This window comes from Anas platyrhynchos, chromosome 5 (genome assembly GCF_047663525.1).
Source record: "Anas platyrhynchos isolate ZD024472 breed Pekin duck chromosome 5, IASCAAS_PekinDuck_T2T, whole genome shotgun sequence".
NCBI classification, from domain to species: domain Eukaryota; kingdom Metazoa; phylum Chordata; class Aves; order Anseriformes; family Anatidae; genus Anas; species Anas platyrhynchos.
In genome coordinates, this window is record NC_092591.1 from 63,272,866 (window position 1) to 63,297,998 (window position 25,133).

Here is a 25,133-nt window from a genome sequence, read left to right on the forward strand (position 1 = left end):
AGTGTCAGTATTTGATCAGCTGTGTGATTTTAACAACTGTAATAATAGTTGATAAAAAAGTGTTTTCTACATAGAGATTTGTGTCATTACAGAGAATAATTCTGCAGGAAAAAGAGGATACAAATCTTAGATATTTTAGGTTTAAAAACAATTGTCTGTTTTTGCTGCAGTGTCTGCTGTAGCAACACAGTGATACAGTGATACAGTGAGACTGTAGTATGACCTTCAGCCTGTCTTGACACTGTTAAAATATATAAAATATGTAATAGTGGTCAATGACATGATTTTACATACCATAACTAACTCCTCAATTTGTTCCTGGCTCTGGTTCATTATCACTTGATGAGATATTTTCCAGGTTTTCAGGCATTGCTACACAGTCACACCAGAGAAGACTGACTGCAAATTTTCCTTTGAGTCAGGAGCCTGAAGTGGAAGAAGCTAAGATAATTTTAACTTTTTTTTTTTTTTTTTTTTTTTCCTAGAAGACAGTTCTAAAGAAGAAGGAAACAATTTATTTTGAACAAAGTAAGGAAAGCGGAAAAGACTTTTGAACTTAATTTCATTTAATTTAAAAGCAATTAGAAAGACTACAAGGACTACAAAGAGCTACAAAGACTAATCCAGGGTACACTAGCAGCGAGATGGATATTCGAAGTAAAAACCTTAAAAAACCTGAAATCATAAAAGGGGTATCATAAAGAATAACATCTTACAGGCATATCAGTAAAACAGGCTGTCCAACTTCATCCGTATTCAATGATAATTTTGTTGCTAACCCTCCAACATTTTTACTCAAAATTCCAGTCCTAAATCATTTGCGTGCATAAAATACTACAAAGATTCGAATGCTTTATACTAAATAATGTAAGTATTTTTGATACAAAAAAGAAGTTAGGATAAGTGGCACAAAAACATGCCAACATAAAAAGAAGTCAAACCTATAAATATTTAAACATGAGAGCGATTTTATTTGTACTATCACCTACTATATTGAACTTAATTCATATACTTATCCACAAATTTATGAGTTACCATTTTGCACTTACTAGAGATATTGAATGTGAATATAATTTTGAACTCACTAGCACTACTAGCATTTCCTGCTCATGTATGTGCAAAATTTGAAGAGAATCTTGGATTAGATGGTGCGAACTGAAACTGGACACAGTGTAATTTCACGCTGGATGTTGATAACAAGCAGTATTTTATAGAAGCAGAGAACAATCAGATCAGACCAGCATGAAAAAAATAAATAAACAGGACAGTATTTTAGCTAGGTGTGACTAGTGATCTGGAATTTTAATTCAGCTGCCAACAGCACATCTCCTGGTTTGTAGGGTCTGCATAGAAATCAAGGTATAAACAACAACATCAAAATCATCAGCTTTTACCTTCTGTTCCAACCTTAGATTTTGAGAACTTTCCATAAGTAGCAAATGGAGTCCACATATGAAACCAAGTATCTTAGTTTAACAAAGGCTTCATCTTCTCAGGAATGACTCAGGTGAACATTATGCCACTCTCAATGCATTAAATGATGTGTTTATTTTATAGTTGTCTGTAAACCAGAAATATATAGTTGTAAACCAGAAATGACCAGAAAAATTTTATAGTTGTAAACCAGAAATGACATCAGTGTTCAGTGCCTTCAACTTTGCACAGGCAGTCTTGTTTTCTGCCACATTCGTTGAAGGAGAGAAACTTCTCTAACTATCAGTGCTAAGAAAGGAATCTTTCTAACCCTTCTAACAGTATCTGAGTTTTAATTTCTGGAGTGTGATTCTGGATAAAGGTGGTAGACATAGTCCATTACATTTAACTGATTTGCTCTTACAGACAATCTTAAAGGGTAGAGGACTAAAAATAAAGAACTGAAGAGTCCCTCTGGGTGAAAAGTCCTATCAGCTTAAACCAAAAAGGTTTACTGCAGAATAACAATAGGTAAAATCAGTCTTCAGAGGCTTTGTACTATACAAAAAAACTCACAAAAACAATTCTTATCAGCATTCTTCATATTAGTAATCCATCCCTTTAAGAGTCTAGCTGGAAGAGTAAGCAAACGACAGCGAATTTGGAGCATCCGTATTTGACAGTCAATTAAGAAAAACTTGCTGCATGTGAAAAAAGACAAAGAAAAAATTTCTAAATGAGAATATGAATGCTAATACTGCCCTTGGCTTGCACAGTAGCCAAAATCTGGCAAGGTACTAACATAATGCAGACAAAAAATCAGAAAATAGGTGCAACAGTGATACTTAGCATGAACTTCTGCATAAGTGGGGAACTGGTGGATTCATTTCAGTTTTCTGACTCCCCAAAGCAACCACAGGATAATCATGAACAGACAAAGTATTTGGATGATCACAAATATGAAAAATGAGAAATGTGGTGCAGCCACTTAGGCATACTCCAAGAATATTACAGGATGAAAAAGCAAAATTACAGTATTTGGACAAGATCACAACATTTTTGTTATGTCTGCAGTTCACAAAGTATCAGATACAAATAATGTGTGTGGGATGTGATACAAAATTTTGAACATTTGTTCGTGGGTCTGCTAGCTGTTTGTATGTTATTACATAACCTGTGACCCACACATGTGGCACGCTACGTATTATTTAGTATACTAATTCTGAAGTTCCATAAAAAGTAAAGACTTAAATAGAAAATACTTATGTGTAAGAAGAAATGGCTAGTATAGTATGTCTGTAACAACTCTTCAAAGCTTAAACTCAGTTCATCCCATCACCTACAAAATGCACATTGTGTTACTCACAACACAGAAAGGCAAGAAATCTTCTTCCCTTATGTAAAGCCCCTGATAATATTCTCTCTTTTCTACAGTAGGAAACTTAGGATATACAGTATGGAAATAGTGATATGACACAATAGAGGAAGCACATGTTTACCTCATCCCCAACTCCTGGATGGATTTCTTCTCCTAGAAATTTTTCACAGAATATGAAGATGGATCCCCTTTCACATACCATTTTTACCAAGCAAGTTCTCTACTCCTATTTATCTACTTCTGTTGCCACAACTGAAAACAGGCTGACAAACTGTGTAGCTTATGCTACTCTGACTTCTCCGTATTTTCTGTAAGTCTCTGTTTGAATCTTAAGTTTGCATAGAAGAGACAATCAGCGACACTACCAACTCTGTTTTCACACCAAGAGCTTATGTCTACCATTCCTTTGTATATTCCTTAGATAAACAACACAAATATCACATATCTTGTTTCAGCTTTTATTTGGATATTTTAAGTTAAGTTGCTCAAGTCCATTTTCCATCAATACAGACACTAAAAATTGAGATCAACATTTAAGGCTATATTAGCATTCATTCCAAGCTCAATATGAAAACCTTACCGTCTAAGCACCACAGCATCTAAGAATTGTCACAGGTCCCCTACCTCCATCACACGTTCCCTTTCCATTGTAACTCTGCTATCTCACACTACACTCAGGAATTCAATTTAGATGCACATTCTCATGAAAGATCTTGTCATTTCTTATATTTCTTATGAACTAGATCACATGCATAAGATGAGATAAATGAGCAAGATATGCTTAAGGAAGAAAGAATGTGGCTGTTCTATGTTGTGACACCATATAGGATTTTTTTTTTTTGTTATATTTAACATAATTATTCAACAACTTAGAATGAGCATTATGTATTTAGCCTTTTAGTAAAGGCCATACATTGAGACTTGTTAGAATGGTAACTTTGCTTTAAACTCTGATTTCTTTAGTGTTACTGTTAAGAAGTATTTGAGTTAAGGATGCTCACGTGCAACTTTTTTGTAAGGGTATATATATGGATACAAAAGACCACAGTATTCTTAATACAGAGTAAGTAAGGATTTGTCTTGTGTCTGTGGAAATACTTCAACATGTGGCTCTTGCTTATTTCATTTTTACAGTAAAAGGAAGGGTTTTACTAAAGAAGTGTATTTATTACAAGATGGTTAGCATACATATATCACATAACATACAAGAGTTAAAATGAACTAGTTACAAAATAAGAGGTGGTATGTAAATTTTTATATAACCTAAGGGCGGGATCAGTATTTTACAAAGTACATATAAAAGTACTTCATATACAAAGTAACATACAAATGTGCAAACACCATTGTCACAGGTGGAAATTTGTCAATTGAAAAATGCTAGAAAAATCCTTCATTTTCTTGTTTTGAAATTTCAAATGCATTAAAAACAGCTGCATTTCCTATTGTGTATGTGAAGTGAGATATTTATATTCATTTCTGACAAAATACATTAGTTATAAAAAAACCCAACAATTTAATAACTGATAAATCTTATTAAGCATAGTCAGTTTGGTTAGGCTGACATTAAATTATAAGCAGAATGTCTGGAAAAATGAGAAAATACTGAATCATATATACAAACCTTTCGTAATATTAGTGTGCTATTCAACATATTAACATTTCAAAATAAAAACAATGGCTTAATTACCTACAGATTCTACTCTATATCATCACTATTTGTAGACTGTAAAATTTCTAATAATTTGGGGTTATTAAAAACATTTTTCCAAGATTTTAAGCTGAACAAACACAATTTTATCAAATGTAAAAATCTATAAAGTCTTACAATTTATGTGCAAAAAATATTTTAAAAGTATCAAATCACAACACATCAAACCCGATTATGTACATATTTGATATCTGTAAATGTTGTTAACTAGCTAGTATTGTTCTGCTATAAATAACTTACCTCTGTCATTCAAAATGTGAGTATTTTAAAGATTTCAGTGCAAGTGCTCGCTTCACTGTTTAGTGCATCATCATGTTTGTTATTTTTTTATTTTACAGTGAGCAGAACAGCGTATAAATTAACATATACAACTCACACTTAAGAGATCTTCCTTCTACTGAATTCCTAGTTTGTTGTTTTCTGTTTCTCCTGGACAGAGTCAGCCAGTTCCTCTCATTTATTCCATCATAATAGCAAACAGAATCTAAAAAAGAAAGTGCTATGATCTTCAAATAATCCCTAGAACTTGAAATACCGTAACAACGTTGCTGAAGCACTCTGTAGAGCACAAGATTAGAGACTGGCCTGCATACTGAGAAGACACTTGAAAATTTGTTATCAGGCAATTTCACTTTTTGTCTTAAAAAAATACCAACTGCCTAAACATTGGCAATCTGATATATATGTCACTGGACTTATAAGCTTTGTTTGATTATTTTTAGGAATTGTAGACATGTTCCCTCATTAATGACTAGCTTGGAAATAGGAATCTTCTGTTTAAATATAAATAAGGTGAAAACAGACTTTCTGCTGGAGGGAAACTTTCTGCAACCTTCTTTGGACAGGTTTCCTATCAGAGTAACTCTGAAATGAGAAAACTGGGATTAGAAAATAGTGCAAATATGGCTCACTGTTATAGCTAGGAATTGTACTGAAGAAAGTGAAAATTAAGGATAGATGGATTATTTTTCGAAGTGCTCCCTGCAGAGGAAAAAAAAGAGCAATAACAGCGGTTATCATTATTGAACAGTATAGGAACTTCAGCATATTAAGAATGTTTATGGCTGAAATGTAAGAAAGGCTTGTTGTCCGTCAACAACATTTCAGAACATATCTTCTTATAAGAAGAGGTGCTTTAACCATGTCTTGATTATGGAATGTTATTAATTTCTAAGCATCTGAAATGCAGCTCTGGATCCTATCCATCCATTGTTGAGCACTCTGTGCATCCTGGGCACAAAAATTATACACACGTTTGTTTGTCTTCAACTGCAAAAGAAAAATAAGAACATGAAAAGTCAAAATGCAGAACAGAAAAAGAAACTTGCAAATTTTACTTTAAACTGTAATAACCTAAAAAATGGGTCTGAATGTACCACTTTTTTATTTTCTGCTATTGGGAACGAGGACCAGTTAGCTGTGTAAAAACTTCTTGTTGTGAATTGGCATGACAGCTCCCTCCTAGCTCACATCTTCCAGCAGAAATTAAAGTAGTAAGTTAAACACACCGAGAAGAGTTTCAGATAAAAATCAAGACTAGTTATACTTACATCAAAAAATGCTTTTTCACTTGCATGTTTTGGGGCTCCAATAGTTGGAGAAGCAGGAATCACTGTTTCTACTTCTGCAAGGTCGATGTGTCCTTTACAGCTTGTATCTTCACCAGAGTCATAGTATCGTAACTAGATGACATAAGAAATAAAAATAAATCTAAATATGCTATTAATTGGACCTTTTACTTTTTCTTCACTTTTCCTGGATACAGCTTGAGGGCTTGGTGGTGAGAATGGGAGGGAAAATGTTATTAAGACCTGAAGACATCAGATATGGGCAATTTCTAAGATAAAACCATAGGTCTGGTATATACAAACCGGTAGGACTGGCAGTAGCCCTTAACTGGTCAGTCCTGTATTTGACTTCTCTGGGTAATGGCAACATCTCCATTATCCACTCCTGTGCAGAACTGAACTGAGGGAGGAGCGTTTTGTCATGAGAATTTCAGAGCAGAGAAGCTTCAAAAAGTCAAGCATTCTGTCTGGGTAGAGGATGCATGAAGGATGACAGCAGAACTTAGTCTTTAGGAGTCTGCATTCCTTACCAGTTTTTCTAACAGGAACCATCTCTTCCCTGTTCATTACCATGAAGCTAAAGCACGAACATTACTCCACCAAAGAGTTAACAAAACACATATTCTCTGTATTTCAAGAATTTAAAGTGATCAGCAAAAAAAAGTATGATTTTAGATAATTATAAACTACATAGAAAACTCACATTTTCCTATACTACACTTAGTGGTTGAATGAAGCTTGCCTTTTTTTTTTCTTTCCCTTTCAAAGATACTTTGATATGAATGTTAACCACATCATAAACTGAGCTTTGATATGCAAATAGTTTCAGATGATAAAATCTGGTATTTGCTTAAAAAAAATCCCATAAACCAGCGCATAATAGTAAAGCAAACCCTTGCAGCAAGTTCCAACAACAATCGACCAGTATCTGCTGCATACTGCAGATTACTCTTACTTCTGCACATCTGTGATACTAGGAGGATATTTGTTTATACAAAAAATTTAGAAGTTATGTTTTTTTCTGCAAAATGAGTCTTTTCACCTGTGTATCAGGAAGAATAACTACAGAATAACTATAACAAGAACATTTGTTAGCATATTACCACACTAATCCAGAGATCTTTAATTAGAATCTTAAAAAAATGACTTATTTATATTGCATATTTTTTGACATGTGTCAATCACAAGCATGCACACATCTCAGAGATTATTTAAACAACCCATACTGTGTGGAACATTTGACTCAATTAAGGTTACTTCTCAATCAACCAACATTAATTAATTAGATCACAAATTTCCACTGCTGAATTCTGGCATATTTGGTAAATAGGGTAAAATGTTCAGTTTAACAGATGTCTTGTTTTTAGTGCTCCTTGCTGTACAATGATTTGTCAGAATATTTTTGAATAATTTTGCTATTAAATTTACCTCACTAAGACTAATCTAAAATAATCTTACATACCCCAAATTATTGTTCAATCAGGAACTTGGCATTTAAGGACTTCTAGAGAGAAAATTCTGGGGTGTAATTCTAACTCACTTTAAGTAGTTTACAAAATTCAAACTGATCTCAGAGAGATAGGTGATCCTATTCTCTAGCTTTGAAAATACTGTCATACCAATTCTGGAAAATCACTGAACATGCCAAGTGATGTAAATTATTTTTTCTATTAAAGCAATTAGTAGAAATCCAGAGTATATAATGTCCTTCCATTTGCAAAGAAAAATGATCATGAAAAAGTACTTGAGGAACAAAGAGGATGTAAAATGCACGCTTCATGAGCATGCAGTGCCTACTATGGTTTTAATGAGTGTCTGAATTAAACTTTCTATCATATTAGCTCTCAGCATCCTAACTGCACTCAAAAAATTATCTTATAACTTTTCTAACTCTCCATTTCAGAGATTTTTTGGTTCTTTTGGTAACTAAAGGCCAGATTATGCTCAGCACTTAATCGAGTAATGGTTTGTTAGAATTAAAAGTGCTTAAAAATTGCTTTTATTGCTTCTGTAACACTATGTCCAGAAAATGTCCTGAAGCACTACCAGGCTTTTCTTCCTGAGCTATAAAGCAGGCACTAATAATGATGCATGCCTTCTTATCCAGGATGTTTTTTTTATGATTATATGCTAAATAGTTGTAACTGTTTAAAAAACAAACAAACAAGAAGCTCCACATCCCCGAGCTCTGTCCATTCAGAATATTTATCAGCCAATTTATAAGCCACACAGGACACACATAGACTTATGGTATATTTAATGTAATACACACATTGCTTCTGAAAATAATCATTACTTGTAAAATTAACCTACACAAACTCACTAAATAAAATTTCAGCAAAGTAGTCATAAAAAATCCATTAACGGAAAAGGTTTTACCTGGTGTTTTGTCACATCGAGCACAAACCAGCGAGGCTTCCAACCTTTCAGCAAAGCTCCTCTTTTATATAGCGTACCTTCAAAAGATCTAGAAGATACAGAAAACACAAATTACACAATTCCAGAATGTGTATAGTGGTGATATATAAAGCCTAAAATGACTAAAAGATATTCAAACACTCCTTTTACTGTAGTAAAACAACAGTTTTAAACTATAGACCAGTTTAGATATTGGTAACTGTGATACGCTGGTAAACACTAACTGTTTCAGTATTTTGGATGTGTTAAATATGCAGCTACACTTTGCTTGGCATATGAAGAGGAAGACTGAGAAATCTGTATATGAAAATTTATTTATTTTTCTTCCCAAAGGAAGATACCTGTACCATTCTAATACAAGGTTGATAAATATTCTGATTATTCAGTTTACCTATTTTCATCATTCTTTGATGTGAAATGATTGTATAGTGTAGTTGCTCTTCTATCTACTCCATTGGAGGGAGAGATGCTTGCACTCTGTTCCTCACCCAGCCCATTGTCAGGTATTTCCAACAAAGACCTCTTCTGATAGGAATGTAGATTAGCTGACATCATCCCTGAGGAGCCAGAAGGATGTCTCCGAAGCTAAGAAAGAATAAAATGAAAGAAAAAAGGTTAAATGATCTAGACAAGTTTACAACTGGGAAATGTGACTGCTTGCTGAACTAAAACATTAGAAACATTGCAAGAGAAAAACAAACCATAAAGTTATTTCTAATAAATGTAACAAGCCACAACTCTTTCTGGTAATGTATGTAGTTAATAATTTGCACTTAAAAAAACTTGAATAGCAGAACTGTAGCTAGTCTATTACTAAACTCACCTTGAACTAAAGTTTCATTAATATTTCATTTTTACACACCTTTCTAGTCGTTAGCCCTGATTAATTAGACCCTAGTGTGTATATTCGCTGCAGACATTCATACTACACAGTGCAAGAGAAGTCTTAAGAGGACAGACAGATATATAACATTAGCTGAAGTGCACTCTTTAAGAGAGCATTTCATCAAATTTAATTCTGGCATAATTGTGCTATTTCAGACCTCAGCTTTGCACACATCCATGGACATTCTGACAGTGATTTTTTGGCTTTAATTCTACTAGTACTTTGACAATAAGCGCAAGCACCTTGGTAAGTTACGTAGACACTTGTCAAGGATTTGCTAAAACAAACATGCAGGTATTTGAACAGCAACAGAACTTGGATTTTTTTTTGAGGAGGTAAAATGCTTAACCATCTTTATTATGGTAAATGTTCAGCAGATCCGCAACAGCATTTTATGGCTTGATCTACAGTTTACTGTTTTCTAAATGTGAAATGTATGTAGCAACATACAGAACAAAATCACTGTTCACTGTGACAGGCCGAACCTTTCAAGTGACAAGTGGATGGGGGAGATACATACCACCTTGCTCAGTAAAATTTTTTGGTAACTCTGACCTTTGTAGAAACTGAGCTGTCTTGTATTTTGAGATTTTTTCAACATTATACAAATAAAACTTGGTACAATGTCTAAGTTGTGAGTTATCATGAGATAAGAAAACCACACCATCATAGCACAAGTCGGTGATGTCTCCAAAAACAAGAGTCAGAGAAATGGCAATTCACTGCATTTCTTAAGCAGAAGCATTCACATTGTGTGATAAATCAATATTTCAGAAAAATCTTGTATATTCATATTAAGTCAGTGACATAAGCTTGAACAGTATCTCCCTTGCTTTCTTCAAGAGCATCTAGAACTAGTCAGACATTTGGATACAATAATTTCCCTTAAATTCACTAGTAAGAAAGAAAAAAAATAATGCAATTTCCAAGAGCTACTTATAGATACAAATCACTTTAGTAGAACCTCAATAATCTGGAGGAAGATGTGGCCTGAACTTGGCCTTAATCTTCAGAACAACATCCTAGAGATGGAGTTCTTTGGGGCTGACCCATAGCTATTGCATTTATCTGAGAATCCTTAAATAACAACCAGGACAGGAGACTGATGTCAGGTATATTTATACTTGCATTTTCTTTTCTGCTTCCAATTATTCAATAAAAGTCTTAATCCCCTGCTTTGCTAGGATAAAACTTTTTTCATCTTGGATTTATCTAGGGTATAAAGTCAAACTGAATGACTATGATAGACATAAAGCATATTGCTTTCTTGAGAGCAAAGGACAAAAAAACAAAGTAGTTCTGATGACTTACCGCTTCATGGAGGCTGGCAAACGTGAACAAGTTTGTGAAGCTGAAGAGCTAGGCACAGTTTTGAACTGGTAACACATTATGCCAAGTTTATGGAGAAAGCTCCTCAAAATCATTATCTAACAAACTTCCATGTAGACATGTAGACAGCAAAGAGCCAGCCTTCAACTTAGAAAGTATCTGTGCGGTCAGCTACTCATTTTACAATAGTCATGAACTGTAAACACAGCATGAACAGTTCCTGCCTTTACTAGATTCAACAATTCCAAAATTCCATTTAGACACGGAAATATCTTCACTCATCCCTGAACCTATGTGATTTCCTTTTGGCTAATTTAAGGAACTGAGTTTTTTGCACTTGAAGAATCAGACAGTGAATCTTTAATAATATAAGATCATATAATTGTATATTAGTAAAATGCTCATGCGCATTTTGTCTGTATGCCTCAATATACTGATGAGAAGCAATTAGATAAAAGGCACAAACATAAATAGTTCTTCTACATGCAGAAGGAAATACTGAGCCAGTATCCTGGGTTAGAATAGCATATTCATTTTTCAAAAGCAGTATTTTACTCCAAGAAATACAGTGATTTTGTCAGTGTCCCAGGTAACCTATATAGCAGGAATGAAATTATTATTCTGTTGGACAAGCTCTTTTGCTACTTACATTGTCTTGTCTGGTGTCATCCTTTAGATTCATTTTGACCCTTTCCCACAAAAGCTGCCATCTTTCTGGATTCTGATTTAATTTACTTTCCAACCTTTCTATTTCCTGAAACAAAAACCAAGGGTTTTCTTAAGGATAAACATGTCTACCTGTTCACTTCCTGACAATTACATTAACACAGTAATTTTCTCGTCAATATTTTTACACAGAGAACTTCAAGGCCATGTTGCCCAGTAAAGGACAAGAACCTCTGTCAAACCAGCTATAAACAGGTAACAGCCAGACTCAGGAGTCAGAGGCAACCAAGTATAGCATCAGCCATATCATTCTTCTTGAATGTCACAGGCTGAAGGAGACATTATTCTTTCAATTCTCTTCCAGTTCTCTTGAACACACAATAGTCAGCATCAACTGCCATAATAGAAACATGATAGAGATAACGATAGGATATATTTTATAAAAATATTTACAAAGAGCAAATTCTGTGTTGTGACACCAACATTGCACATTGCCAATATTAACATTTACACTGGTTTATAAAATATGACACAAAGTTATAATAAAAGAAGGAAATGAAACAGAAAGATTTATTCCATTTGGATGCCAAACTGTAACAACATGTTCTTGTTGTGGAACTTGGGAATATGACCTGTGTTGATAACCTCCATTAGGGTTATTTCCTGCTAATAAGACAGTGTGTGCACAGTTAAGTAAAAAGACACAATTTCATTAGTTTATGTTTACTTGCGAACCAGATTAAATATAACATTCATCAATGCATTTGTCATTACTTTGATATTTGGTCCATATTCTTGCCATCCTTCCTTTTCACATTTTGACATTCAACAACTATATTGTTAAGAAAATCTGATTCTTAATGAAATCAAATTAAAAACTCAGTTTTGCAAATCCAATAAAGAATTGATGATGGCACAAGAATTGCCACAGGGCAGAGAATTCCCATGCTATATAAAAGCAAATTAAAGCCCTAGACATTTATTGTGAGAGAAGAGACACTAGGACCCTGAAATTATTTATTTCCACTATGCCACATGATTAATGTAGCTTTCATCATATTCTCCAACTGCTATAGGTATATTACAATGACAGGAAATCATTGCTGATTGAGACTTTCAGAAAATGACTACAATTTTAAGGTAAGAAAACATTTTTCCCAGAAAATTAACTGCTGAACTAAATTTGGAACACAACACCAAAAAAAAACACAACAAAAACAAAACAAACAAACAAACAAACAAAAAAAACTGTAAGAAAGAGTCTGACAGCAACGATACATTTTTAGATTCTTCCTTGCTGAAGGTAAATTAGAGAACTCGAAAGTAAGGCCAAATATAAGAGACCTGGCTGAACATCAAGAATCAAACCAGAAGTTTAAAATACTGAAGCTAGTTGAAAAGATGCATATACACTGAATATATACTTTCTTCCTGCCAAAACTAGAACAGCTTTGTTTGGAATATCTTCATTGACAGATACAAAAACAAGGAATGGCGAACACAAGCCAGACTAAAGGCTTCTCTAGATTACTTGTTCCTCTTTCAAAATGCTGAGTGTAAAATGTTTCCTGAGGGGATACATAGGACTGAATATATTTACCACATACTTTTTATATAAACAGCTTCCCCAATTGCATTAAAAGGAGACAAACCCTTTAGTGCTAAAAGATCATCAGGTTTTAATTTGATAATTCTCTTTCTGCCCCAGTCTTGAATTCTAAATACAAGTCTTTCTCTGCAGAGTCTGGATATAACTGAAACTCGTTACTTAGCAACTGGGTCACATTCCTTCTTTTTTGGCTCCACAATGAGTAATGCTTCCAGAATTTAAAATGAAAAACTTTCAACAATCTCCTATATATATCTTGAAAAGTTAGGAATAAATTCTCTCTTAATAAACTCTCTGTAAAAAACCTACATGACAATAAATCACTAAGATTTACTCTCGCTCCTTCAGTTTTAAATTCTACAGAAAACATCAGATTTTTTTCTTACATGAGTGCATTGCAGTATGAATAGCTGCATTTACTTGAAAGAAAATTTCACAGAATCACAGAATACTTGAGGTGGGAAGGGACCTCTGGAGGTCATCTGGTCCTTGAGCTCAAGCCAGCTGTCCAGCACCCTGTCCAGATGGCTTTTGAATATGTCTAAGGGGGGAGACTCCACCACCTCTCTGAGCAACCTGTGCTGGTGCTCCATCACCCCCACAGTAGAGGAGGGCTCCCTGATGTTCAGATGGAACAGCTCTGTCCTGGCACTGTGCACCACTGATTTCGTCCTCTTTGTACCCTCCCCAGCAGCATTTATACACACCGATGAGAGCCATCATTGCCCACCCCCTGGGCTTTCTCTTCTTCAGGCTGAACAGTCCAGCTCTCTCAGCTTTCCCTCCCAGCTGAGACGCTCCAGTCCCTTCAGCGCCTTTCCGGCCCTTCATTGCACTCTCTCCAGTATGCCCCTATCTCTCTTATACTGAGAAGCCCAGAAGTGGACATAGTACTTCAGGTGTAGCCTTACTAGGACTGAGTAGAAAAGAAAAATCACCTGGTGACTGACTGGCAACACTTTGCCTAACACACCCCAGGATACCATTAGTCTTTGTGGCAAAGGCACATTGCCCTTGATTAAAGCATACGATTGATGCAATTAGACATCCACTATGGACCCCCAGAGCCTTTTCTGCAAAGCTGTTTTTCCAGCTGCATCAAAAGAAGAATGACCAACAGGTCTAGGGAGGTGATTCTCCCCCTATACTCTGCTCTTCTGAGACACCATGTGGAGTACTGCGTTCAGTTCTGGGGCTCCCAACACAAGAAGGACTTGGACTTACTAGATCAAGTCCAGAAGAAGGGCCACTAGGACGATCAGAGTGCTGGAGCAACTCTCCTATGAAGAAAGGCTGAGAGAGTTGGGGACGATCAGCTTTTAAACTAAAAGAAGGTATGTTTAGATAGATATAGGGAAGAAATTCTGTACAGAGGGTGGTGAGGCCCTAGAACAGGTTGCCAAGAGAAGCTGTGGATGCCCCATCCCTGGAGGTGTTCAAGGCAAGGCTGGATGGGGCTTTGTGCAACCTGGTCTAGTGGAAGGTACATGTATCTCTGCCCATGGCAGGGGGGTTGAAACTGGATGGTCTTTAAGGTCCCCTCCAACCCAAACCATTCTATGACTCTATGACTCTTTGGGTGGTGGCCCCCCGGCATATACTGGTGCATGGGATTTTTCCTCCCAAGGTGCAGGACTCTGCACTTCCCTTTGTTGAACATTACTCAGACCGCTTAGATCATTTATACTGTATCACAGCTTACTCATGCCAAAGAACAGTGGGAAGTGAATTGAGAAGTTTTACACAAAAATTTGTATTTTAAAATGCACCTTATCATCTACAATGTTCAAAAGGCTTAATTTAGAATTAAGTGAATGAAGTTTTCAGATTAGTTAACTTCCTAAAACTCATAAGAATGAAGATTTATGGAAACTATTGAACCACCACACATCTGGTTAAAGGTGGATTGTTCTGTAACCAAAACACGTTAGAACATTACTGCTAAAATGTTACGCCTTTTGCTTCCTGCAGAAAAGCACCACGGAATATTGTGAATTGAAACACTTAACTTCTTTGTTCCAGATTTACATCCTGAAGAGTATTATCTTGTCTTCAATTAAAAAAAATGTCTTTAGAATGAATCTATTAGGTCTTATCATTACAAACAAAGTGAGAATCATCCTTCCCTAATAGTTTGCCGTTGCTGAATATGGTCTCAGCTCAAGCATTTTTGGATACCAACACATTCTCAATGGATTTATGATTAAAGAGAGGGCTTTCTCCTACATCAGCAATAGCCCTAAACTAACAACTTGTTTTAAAAGAAAGCTCACTTTGCTTTTTAAACTTAGGAGAGTATTTTCATAACCTTTATATAACCCCTTCCTAGTCTTCCAAATGTTCCTCTCCATTGCTATCTTTTATTACTATAATCTAATTCACAAATAACATTTAAACTCTATAAAATCTGACCCACATATCTTTGGGCTATAATATGGCTAATTTCCCTGTTATATGGCAGTTTCTCACAGTTGTGGATAGGATAAGTTTGGCATTTACCCCAGGAAGAAATGCAGAACACTGTTACTATATTCCTAATGTAGTTCTGGCCTCCAGTTACCTGAAACAAAAGCTCTCTTTTTTTTTTTTCCTTCTTATTTTTTTTGGTGAAAGAATCCCTGATATGAGATCCCCTGCTGAGAGATTGTTAGGCTGTTTGCAGTTGTGAAGTTATAAGATCTGAGCAGTTCTGGCTATCCTCTTTTGAGTCCAGGGGAATTTCATAGCTGAATTTTATTTTTTAAAATTGGTCATTTTTCGTCTTTTTGATCAATTATGATTGAATGGAATTGACCAAAAGAGATTCCAGAAGTGTTCCTGAATGGAGCTACCTCTCTGGCAAAAGCAAGTCTATCCTTAAAGATTCCAATCCATTCATAAGCTTCCTGCCTTAAGATTTTGTTAAAAATCATCTTCAATTTCAGGGACCCAAAGCATATCCCACTTCCAAGAATTGCTGTATTAGGCTTCATAATACTATCTCTAATATAAAGTGAAGTCTGAAAATAATTAAAAAAAAAAAAAAAGTTCCTCCCTCCCCCCCCCAAAAAAAAAAGGTATATGGTGTATATATCTGAACATACATGTGGCTACAAACAATAGCTCCAGGAAATCAAAACTGCCATTTTTTCTGAGCTATTAATCCAGATGATAGCCTAAACATTAGGACCACTAGTTAATTACAATCAAACAATAAAATTGAAGAAAATATAGGTGCTCAATCATTCTAAATAACTACAACAATTACCATGTTAAATGTGATCCTTTTTCATTTTCTAATGAAGAAAGAAGAAAACCTAAGCAGGCTACCTGGGCCCAAATAAGAAAAAGCTCAAGTCAAGCATCTATTTCATATGCCAAAATATTCTGAAGCATCTAAGAGTATGAGTTAGGTCCTAGTAAAAATAAATATACTAATAGAAATAATAGAAATCTTTACTGAGAAATTTGGGCCAGGATGCTATGTGCTATCTTTGTGTATTTGCCTCTCAACTAAATCAACATCTGTTGGACTCTGTTTTAATGATCTCTTCAGAAATCTTTACCATACACATACTTCAAATTGATAGAAACGAGACAGGAAAGATAGATTCATTATTTGTACCAATTAAAAGAACAGTTTGTACATTTCTTGTAAAAGGCAACCAAGAGGTCTACCTGACTTTTTGTTTCAGAAAAACAGTGAAAAAATGCATCCATTACTGTCTTTCCCAAAGTTATCAATTGCTATTGAAGTGTCTCCCCAGAAAAAAAAAAAAAAGATTCCTAGACCAACTATCACTTCCCAAGATCAATCCCCTCCTCCCCAAAAACTAAGTCAGTTTTACTAAATACCTGTTTTGACCAGCTATCATGATCCTTTTAATAATAGGTTAATAACATAAATAAAAAGTAAATATAAATTTCCTAAATATAAAATAACTTATTTTTCTATGTAACATATGTACTTACATTTAAAAGGCTGCTGATGGCATCAGGTTGTAGTTTTTTAACATCATCATAACATGGCCATACTATTTTCCTCTTAGTTTGAGAGACTGAACCATCCGTTTGTTCAGCTTCCTCTAAAGCACTGCATTTTGCAGTCACCATGGTCCAATCATAAGAAGGACCCGTAGCCAAAATCTCTTCTACATAGTAATCCCACTTTTTGAGGCTGGACATACTTACATTTGGTTTCAATGCCTATTTGAAAGAAAGTTTTATTATAATGAGAGAAAGCAAGCCTTTGAGTTTCAGACTGAAAAATGCCATACCTACATTTTCTATATTATTCAAAATTTAGCAGTATTTTGCATTGGGTGAGTAATATTGTAGTTTGATAACTTCCACAGCAAGATCCTGGGATATGGCTCAGATCAAGAAGTAAAAGTAATACTAGCTTCAGAAATATACTGCTCCTATTTATCCTTCCACTAAAACAAATGCTTACTATGAACTCCAAATCAGCATACACATTTGCTACCCTTACGGTCTTTGTGCCCCCCCCTGTTAAAGATACAAAAGGTACTCAATAGCAGTCACCATTCAACTTTCCTCAGCAAAAAAAACAAGACCATCAGAGAAAGGAGAAAGGTTGTATAACTTAGGTGGCCAAGCACTTGGAATAACCACAATAATATGAGGAAAGCAGCCAAAGATTGTAAAGCTTTCAAAGTAGTTAAAACCAGAAGACTTTGTATTAAAGACATACTTTTTTTTTCTTTTTTCCTTTTTATAAAAAAAGGTAATGCTCTCAGTTTGATATATCTTTCTTTATGGGAATTAATGCCCCAGTTCAATGGGCAATTTCAACACCTGAAGAGCGATGTTCAGTCACAATCACTTATTCTGCTACTATGACACCGTTTCACATGAGGAAAAATAGTTTGTTCAAAAAAAGAGAAAGAAAATATTATCAAAATACCGAAAGCAAATCTTAACTGCTTACTAAGCAGACTATTGCTTACAGTAAAATAGAACATACAGTGAGCAAGATGCCTATCAACCTCCAACTTCATCACAGTGATGATTCTAACACAGAAAATACATGTAGATGTCTCTCTGAAAGAGACAGGTGAAGAATTTCCTATCCATTCAGCATAACATTATGGTTCTCTCTCTCCCTCCTCTCTCTTGTACCACTACTTATTTTAGTCAGTAAAGGTGTGTATGTGGTATGTACATGGGTTGAGGTGGTCTTCACTGTTGACTGCCAAGAACATCTTAAAGAAAATAATTAATTTTTATTTATTTTTAAATGAGGTCAGTTTATATTATTGATTTGAATGCCAGGTATTACATACGCTTACATACAATGTGGTGAAAAAGCTTGAGAAAAACAGAAGACCACGAATCATCAACAAAAGTATCGTTGGCAACAAGACTTCCAAAACAGTGGAGACTGTTCTGTCATTATGTTTTCTGGACACCAGCAGTGGACAGACATGAAAACAAATGATTTATCAAGGTGAAGCTTACTAGCAAAGTAGGAGATAGCAGCACATCAGTGAACATCTGCAGGGCAGGGGAAGGCTGGATCATCTTAAACCAGCCTTGTCACCAGACCTACAGTGTGAGCAGCACCCTTTTCATGTAGTTCCTGAGATGTCTTGACTGCTTCTTCCCTGACTATTGCAAAACTCTATGATGGTGAGTGTATTGCCAATTTTATCTAATTATTTAAGATGCAGTCAAATCTAGTGAGCGTACGTATTATCATATTAGACAGTGATATAGATAATATTCAATCAAATCATTATGAAATGTATCCCACTGTGACTGGAACATATTGTAAACTCATTTTCCCATAACTGTGTTTTTGTTTTTTTAATACCTGCACAAATTTTAAGATCATTTTGATAATTAGTCATATAAATGAATGAAATCAAACAAGTAACCTTGTTTTCCTCAGTGGTACATATAAACATGTTACAGAATTGGCCCTTTACATGAAACTTCCATAACTGGGATGACTGAGAATTTAAGCCTGTGAGACATTATAGCAATCAATCAGTGAGGGTCAACTTTGTCTGCCAAATGCTTAATTCAGCTGAGAAAAAATAAGGTATCAAAACATAGGGTATCACTCAAAATAACAAATTACCTGTTTTTTCTTTTTAAAAAAACGTACCTCTATTTCAGTAGGAGCAAAGAGGTAATTGAAAAAAACAGGGCTCCTTTTGTGCATTTTTTCAATACATTCCCAAATACAAATTCCTTTTTTGGCATGTTTATCTCCTTTATCTTCAAACAATGTCCCTAGAGAAAACAATAGCAATAAAAAGATAGCTTATGATAAGATGTAACAAACACTGAAGCATAGCCAAACGAAATGTCACTAACTAAATGCGTAGTAAAATCTACCATCAGATGCCATTGCTGTAAGAGACTGTATTTGATGAAACAACTGCTGTGCTTTGTAACTGCCATTCCACCACAAATTGGCAAAATGCCACTTTTGTACGAAAAACATTCAATAGCATTATATTATACTCTTCTGAATTTTACTAAAATACTTGAGTGCATTTATGAACCTCTCTTTCTGCGTCCAGCTATGCTGCTTCAACAGATTACCAAAGCCCTGCTAACTGATTCTGCCCCATTCAGTGAGATGTTATCAGCCCTTCCTACCTGCTGGGCCGGCTGCACATGGAGTTATTTGCCAACTCATTTCAGGCAAAACAGATCAGGCTACTGTAAATAGTTAGCCATAGATTTGTGCTATCTGAAGTGACTTTGGAAGGACATACAATTACGCCAGACTACTGGAAACAGGATTTTATATTGCATCAGGTGGTATTTTAAAGTATAACTACAGTATATAAACAATCACGATTTTAAAAAAAAAAAAGCAAATTAACACACTGTAGAACCATGTAAAAATACAAGTTGGAAGGAAAGACAGGAGTTAATCAACTCCAATGTTTTGTTCAAACCAAGGTAAATAATGGAAATAAATTTTTCTTGTTGAAATAAAATGGCTGCTCAAGTTTAATCTGTTTCACGGTTACTATAGATTTTAAGAAAAGGATTAAAATTGACCATATGCCATGAGAAACACCCCACAAAGCAGTGTAATTCAGAGCACTTAAGCATTGTGCTTAGTGAACAAGCTCCAAGAACAGCCCCACCTGTGGTTGTAAAGTCTTAATAAGAGGGCTGTGAGGGCAGATAAGGCCTTGGTTGGAACCAGTGAGCTTGGATATGATATGTGCAGGGAGTAAAAAAAAAATAAAAAAAAATAAAAGAATAGAAACACCGAAGAGAGCGCAAGAGAAAGGAGTCAGAGACAGCAGATGGAAAAGGTCTACTTCTCCTCAAATGTCATGCGCTCTCTGAAGGATTGTCAAGGACTTTGTTTCCATTAAAACAAGGAATTTTAATAGGGATAACTGAACCAAGTGGATAAATTGCTAAAAACAAACAAACAAACAAAAAAAAACCACAAAAAAACAAACATAAATTGAGGAATGGCACTACTTTCTTTTACCTTCTCTTAGTCCAATCAGGGGCATGTCTCAGGATTCATTCTTTCAGAAAACTCTACATTAATCACCTATATTTCGCTTCATATTACTGAACTGAAATTCATTAGATCATCACCATGCAACTACTGAACCATCTCAAACTAGGCAAATTTTTGTAGACCAAATATTGAAGAGAAAAACAAGGATAACAGATACAATATGCAATAAACAAACATCACACCTACCATGTTCTAGTCTTTCATAGTCTGAATCCAGAAGAAATGTTTTAAATCGATTTGATATGTGATGAAAAGCGAGAAACTTCAAATAATACTGATTGAACTCAAACTCTGTTGGGTACTGACTATGAATCTAGAAATAAATGAAAGGGAAAAAAGATGATTTTGAGGCATTATATAAAAAGATACATAATATTAAATGTATATATACTATTAGGTATATATATATATACAGATATACGTATGATATATATATAGATACATAATATTATATGTATTAATATTATTATGTAAATAGATACAATATAATACAAATGCATTCACAGGAGACTATCTTCTCTGTACACACAAACCCTTCTACATTTTGTCTAAAGATATTTTGAAGTCATTTAAATTCATGTCTATGATGCAAAAAAAATTCAGAGCAGATAGAGTATATTTTTATAAGTGTTATTTTACTCTGTATAAAACCCAGGATTCTTCAAAGTAATCAAACCGGATAAAAGTCTTTGATGTCAACTCATGAGACATCATGCAAATTTATAGGCAAAGATGGTATTCCTAGTTGTAGCATTTCCATAGCTGGAATCCAGCTTTAATTGGCACATTTTGCAGTGGACTTCCAAGTATTGCTGAGGATCCAAACTAGCAAACATGTATAGAAGCAATGCTGACAAATGATATTCTATCTGTCATTGCTAGAATGGCTCATTTCTGATGTAATAACTAGTCAATACATATTTTCTTGTCTTCAAACTACGCAGCAAAATATTGAAGTATGAAGGAACAAAAAACATACTGAGGAGGTGCTTTGCCATTATTCACATGCATATATTTAAAATACTAAAAACAATATAACATCTTAATTTGTTATCTTCAGTTAGGCTTGGGATCTAATTCAGTGAATGTCTCCAACAGGAGTCAGGATCAGATGTTTAAGACGACAAAAAGTAGAGTACAGCAATGTGGGACAGTTGGCTCCTCACAACTGCTTCCTCTTGAACATCATCAAAAAGAGCCTGGTGTATGCTTTCAGGCATTTAGTTTAATATTCATGGCCAAATTTGCTTACATTTATTATTAATGAAATACATTATTGCTCTCCATATAAACTTTAAGACAAAATTTTATCTTGATGAGATATTGCTCACAAGTTTCATGTTTTAATTGTAGATTTAAAATTTACTCTCTAGTAAATATTTTGACTGTGATTTTCAATTTCAGAATTAAGCATGGTAATGAACCAAACACTCCCCAGTTACAATGGAAACAAATTTTCACAATCAGGAAGAAATTGCTCATGGAATTCAACATTTGAAATATGTCTCAGAGTGATTTACCTAGCTTCACATCAAACTTGTAAAATAACTTTATTTTTACAATCTTCCTACGTTTTGTCTTTTGTATTCACACCACTCCTATTTTCCCATTCCACCTTTTTTTTTTCTCTAATCTCTACTTATAAGTTCCTAGAGAGAGAAACTTGTTTATTTAGTATTAAGGAAACAAGAATCAGATTATCTGAAACTCATTGATGTTTAAATTTTCACATCTACTAGTTGAAAAAACAACAATAAATAAAGAAACAAAAAATGCGTCTAATAGGAAAGGTTAACTATCAAATTTACAATAGTGACAGGAAAATTCCTTGAAAAACCCTATAAATACATACACAGCAGTTTGGTCAGAGTATTTCTTGTAATATGTCAATATTAGCTCATGGCTAGGCATTTAAAATACTAAGATATGGTTAGTGGGTTCAATATACCCACTCTTAATTTATTCCCCACTTTTTCCCAGATACATATGACTATATTTCTTCACTGCTTTGTAAGAGTAATGCTAAGCAAAACTTTTTTAATAATAGATTCAAGATTAACTTCATAGACAAAGTAACTTTTTAGTTACCCTTATTAAAAATAAGTATATTTTCTGTCATATTGTAAATTAAGATATAATTGGGATACAATAATTTTGTTCAAAAATGATAATATGTACTTTTGAGCTGAGATCCCCAAAAGTGCTTTATGTGTGTTTGTGTGTTCAGACACATACATGCAAATACAAATAGCTTACTGTATATTTCCACCTTGTGTTAGGAAGTTTTATTTTAATACATTGTTAGAAAGAAAGGCTTTTTGATAAATTAGAACACTCTGTTATTTGATATGACTTACAAAGAGTCCTAATTTCTACTGTTGGTCTAGAAATTAGTTTAATAAATTTGAAGAGTTGGAAGAATAAATAGGCAATAAAATCCTATAATGCATTTCTGAGATTTCTGGAACTGCAAGTAAATAGAAGTTATAATAATAAAATTTGCCTTTTAGAAGTAAAAACAACTATCACTGAAAACATTTATTTGATGAAGGTAGAAAAATACAGACAGTAACAATAACTACACATACATTATAGTGGTTGCGGCTCATTTCAGTACAACTGGAGATGGGAAATATATCACAGCTGAGGAAAGTGACTAGTTATTGATGATTTGCTTAGATGAGTGCACTGTGTGCAAAATCCAAAACATGGATGAGCTATCATGAGAAACATTTCCTGACAAAATACAATTCCAGTATCACAGGTGATAAATTCTAAATGTAACATTGGAAAAAATAATTGGATTATTTTAAGCAGTTAAAAATAAAAGTGCAAGAGAGATTATTTATTACTGTAAGCAATGTAACCACTTAGGTTGAGGTTAAATATAATTGGTTTCCTTCTGGAAACTCTTTGGTCCCATTTGAATTAATTCACTGACTTCAAGAGTTTTACTCAAAAATTGTATGTAAGTTAGGAGCAGTTTTTATATTTTACAATTTCAACACATACCACCTAGATAAGGCTTTCTAGATATGCTACAGGGACCTAGTATCTTTAAAAATTACAACCACTTACTAGAATTCCTAATCTCCATAAAGCATTTAAAACCTGAGTAAACCTATAGGTGTTCTTAATGCTATGATTAAGTAAACTCAGTTTCTCAGAACTCCTTTTTCAAATCAAAATGTTCCTAATTAATTTAAATCTCTCCTAAATGGTTTTAGTAATTTTACACTTCTTTCAGCTGTTCTTAGTTTTCCAGTATCTTTTGTTTTTGTCGTTCCATTATATACCAATATTTACTCCATTTACATAAGAAATACAGTAGTCCAAAATGCTCTGTGCTAGTAATCACTAACAGTAGCACACTCACCTCCTTTTACTCAAGGTGTTATAACACAGCTCCTTACTAGCCTTAAAAAAAAGTCAATTCTAGAAAAGCATTGTTTTAATTAAATAAATTACTGAATAGATACAGAAGAAAAATAAGAAAAGCTTCCTGCGCTGACATCACTTTCATAAACTCAGTCTTCTTAGAAGCAGTGAGAGTATCTGCCAGATGCTGCTATTGTGAAAGAATGATTTTGCATTAATAATTCAGCTGACACCTGGAGATATTGGCATAAACAATGACTTCTTAGAAGATGATGTAGTTCTAATTTAGGAACCACTGCTTCATTTGTTTTCTCTGTATCGTTAGTTTAACCAATGACATTTAATCCATACTGGCTCTACAGTGATTTTCTCATTACCTTGTATGTCAAAACTATAATAGTTAAATCTTTTTTTGAAAGGACCAAATATTTACTTCCAGTGACCAGTCAATTAAAAAAAAACTGAACATAATATATTAGATATCGGGGTGAAGCTGCAGTCTAATTGGGTTCTGTAGTCATCTAATAAGTTGTACAGAAACCATTCAAGCTTAACAGAAATGTTCAAGTACACATGTTAAGTACATTTACTTTTCCTAGTAAATTCCGGTGAAACTTCAACCATTAATTTAACTTCGCAAGCAATCTCCCTTAAGTTTGCAACAATACTGTTAGAACTTGGTAAGTCAATATTTCATCAGGAACTAGGTTTGTGTCTATTTCTAGAAAATCTATTCAGAGTTGCATTCTAAATAGACTTGTAGCTTTAAGTGTTAGAAATTTAGCTTCATGCTTTTTTCTCGTAACAGACAAATCTTTATTATCTATAATACACTGGTTATGTGTGTCAAGCTGTGTTCACAGGTACTTTTTCAGATGAAGATACACTGTACAATTTGATTACAATCCCTAGATAGCCCTATCACTCTGGCTAAGAAGTTAGGGCCTCTGTCAGATTGACTGTCAGGACAAACCACTTCTGGACCTGTACCCATCAAAATAAGATTTTCACAGTAGGTCTTTTCTACCTATTTTCTCCTGCCATTTTGGCAGGCAGGTTCACATGAACCCCTTAGCTAGCAGACCGGAAGAACAACATGTCCACCAGAGAAGAGGTGATAAATAGCTCCAGATAGCCTGTAAGAGGTGACCTTTCTCCTGACATAGCTGCAGCCCAGGTATGTGGACACAGCTTTATAAAAAAGCACTCGGAAAAGGAAAAGGAAAAGGAAAAGGAAAAGGAAAAGGAAAAGGAAAAGGAAAAGGAAAAAGGA

General features: G+C 34.4%; 1 protein-coding gene across 7 annotated transcripts in view; it reads right to left on the reverse strand.

Annotated features, from left to right (window-relative positions):
• Nucleotides 1-3,235: 3,235 nt before the first annotated feature.
• Nucleotides 3,236-25,133, reverse strand: part of SBF2 (SET binding factor 2) — a 255,561-nt gene continuing 233,663 nt past the window's right edge. For all 7 annotated transcript variants that reach the window (XM_038179378.2, XM_038179377.2, XM_038179376.2 and 4 more), the window contains 8 exons: nucleotides 20,669-20,795; nucleotides 19,088-19,215; nucleotides 16,927-17,160; nucleotides 11,350-11,454; nucleotides 8,877-9,070; nucleotides 8,447-8,534; nucleotides 6,050-6,181; nucleotides 3,236-5,768 (listed from right to left, as the gene is read on the reverse strand). In XM_038179378.2, the coding sequence (XP_038035306.2) occupies nucleotides 5,670-5,768; nucleotides 6,050-6,181; nucleotides 8,447-8,534; nucleotides 8,877-9,070; nucleotides 11,350-11,454; nucleotides 16,927-17,160; nucleotides 19,088-19,215; nucleotides 20,669-20,795 (1,107 nt within the window). In that variant the 3' untranslated portion in view covers nucleotides 3,236-5,669. The remainder of the gene's footprint in view (nucleotides 5,769-6,049; nucleotides 6,182-8,446; nucleotides 8,535-8,876; nucleotides 9,071-11,349; nucleotides 11,455-16,926; nucleotides 17,161-19,087; nucleotides 19,216-20,668; nucleotides 20,796-25,133) is intronic.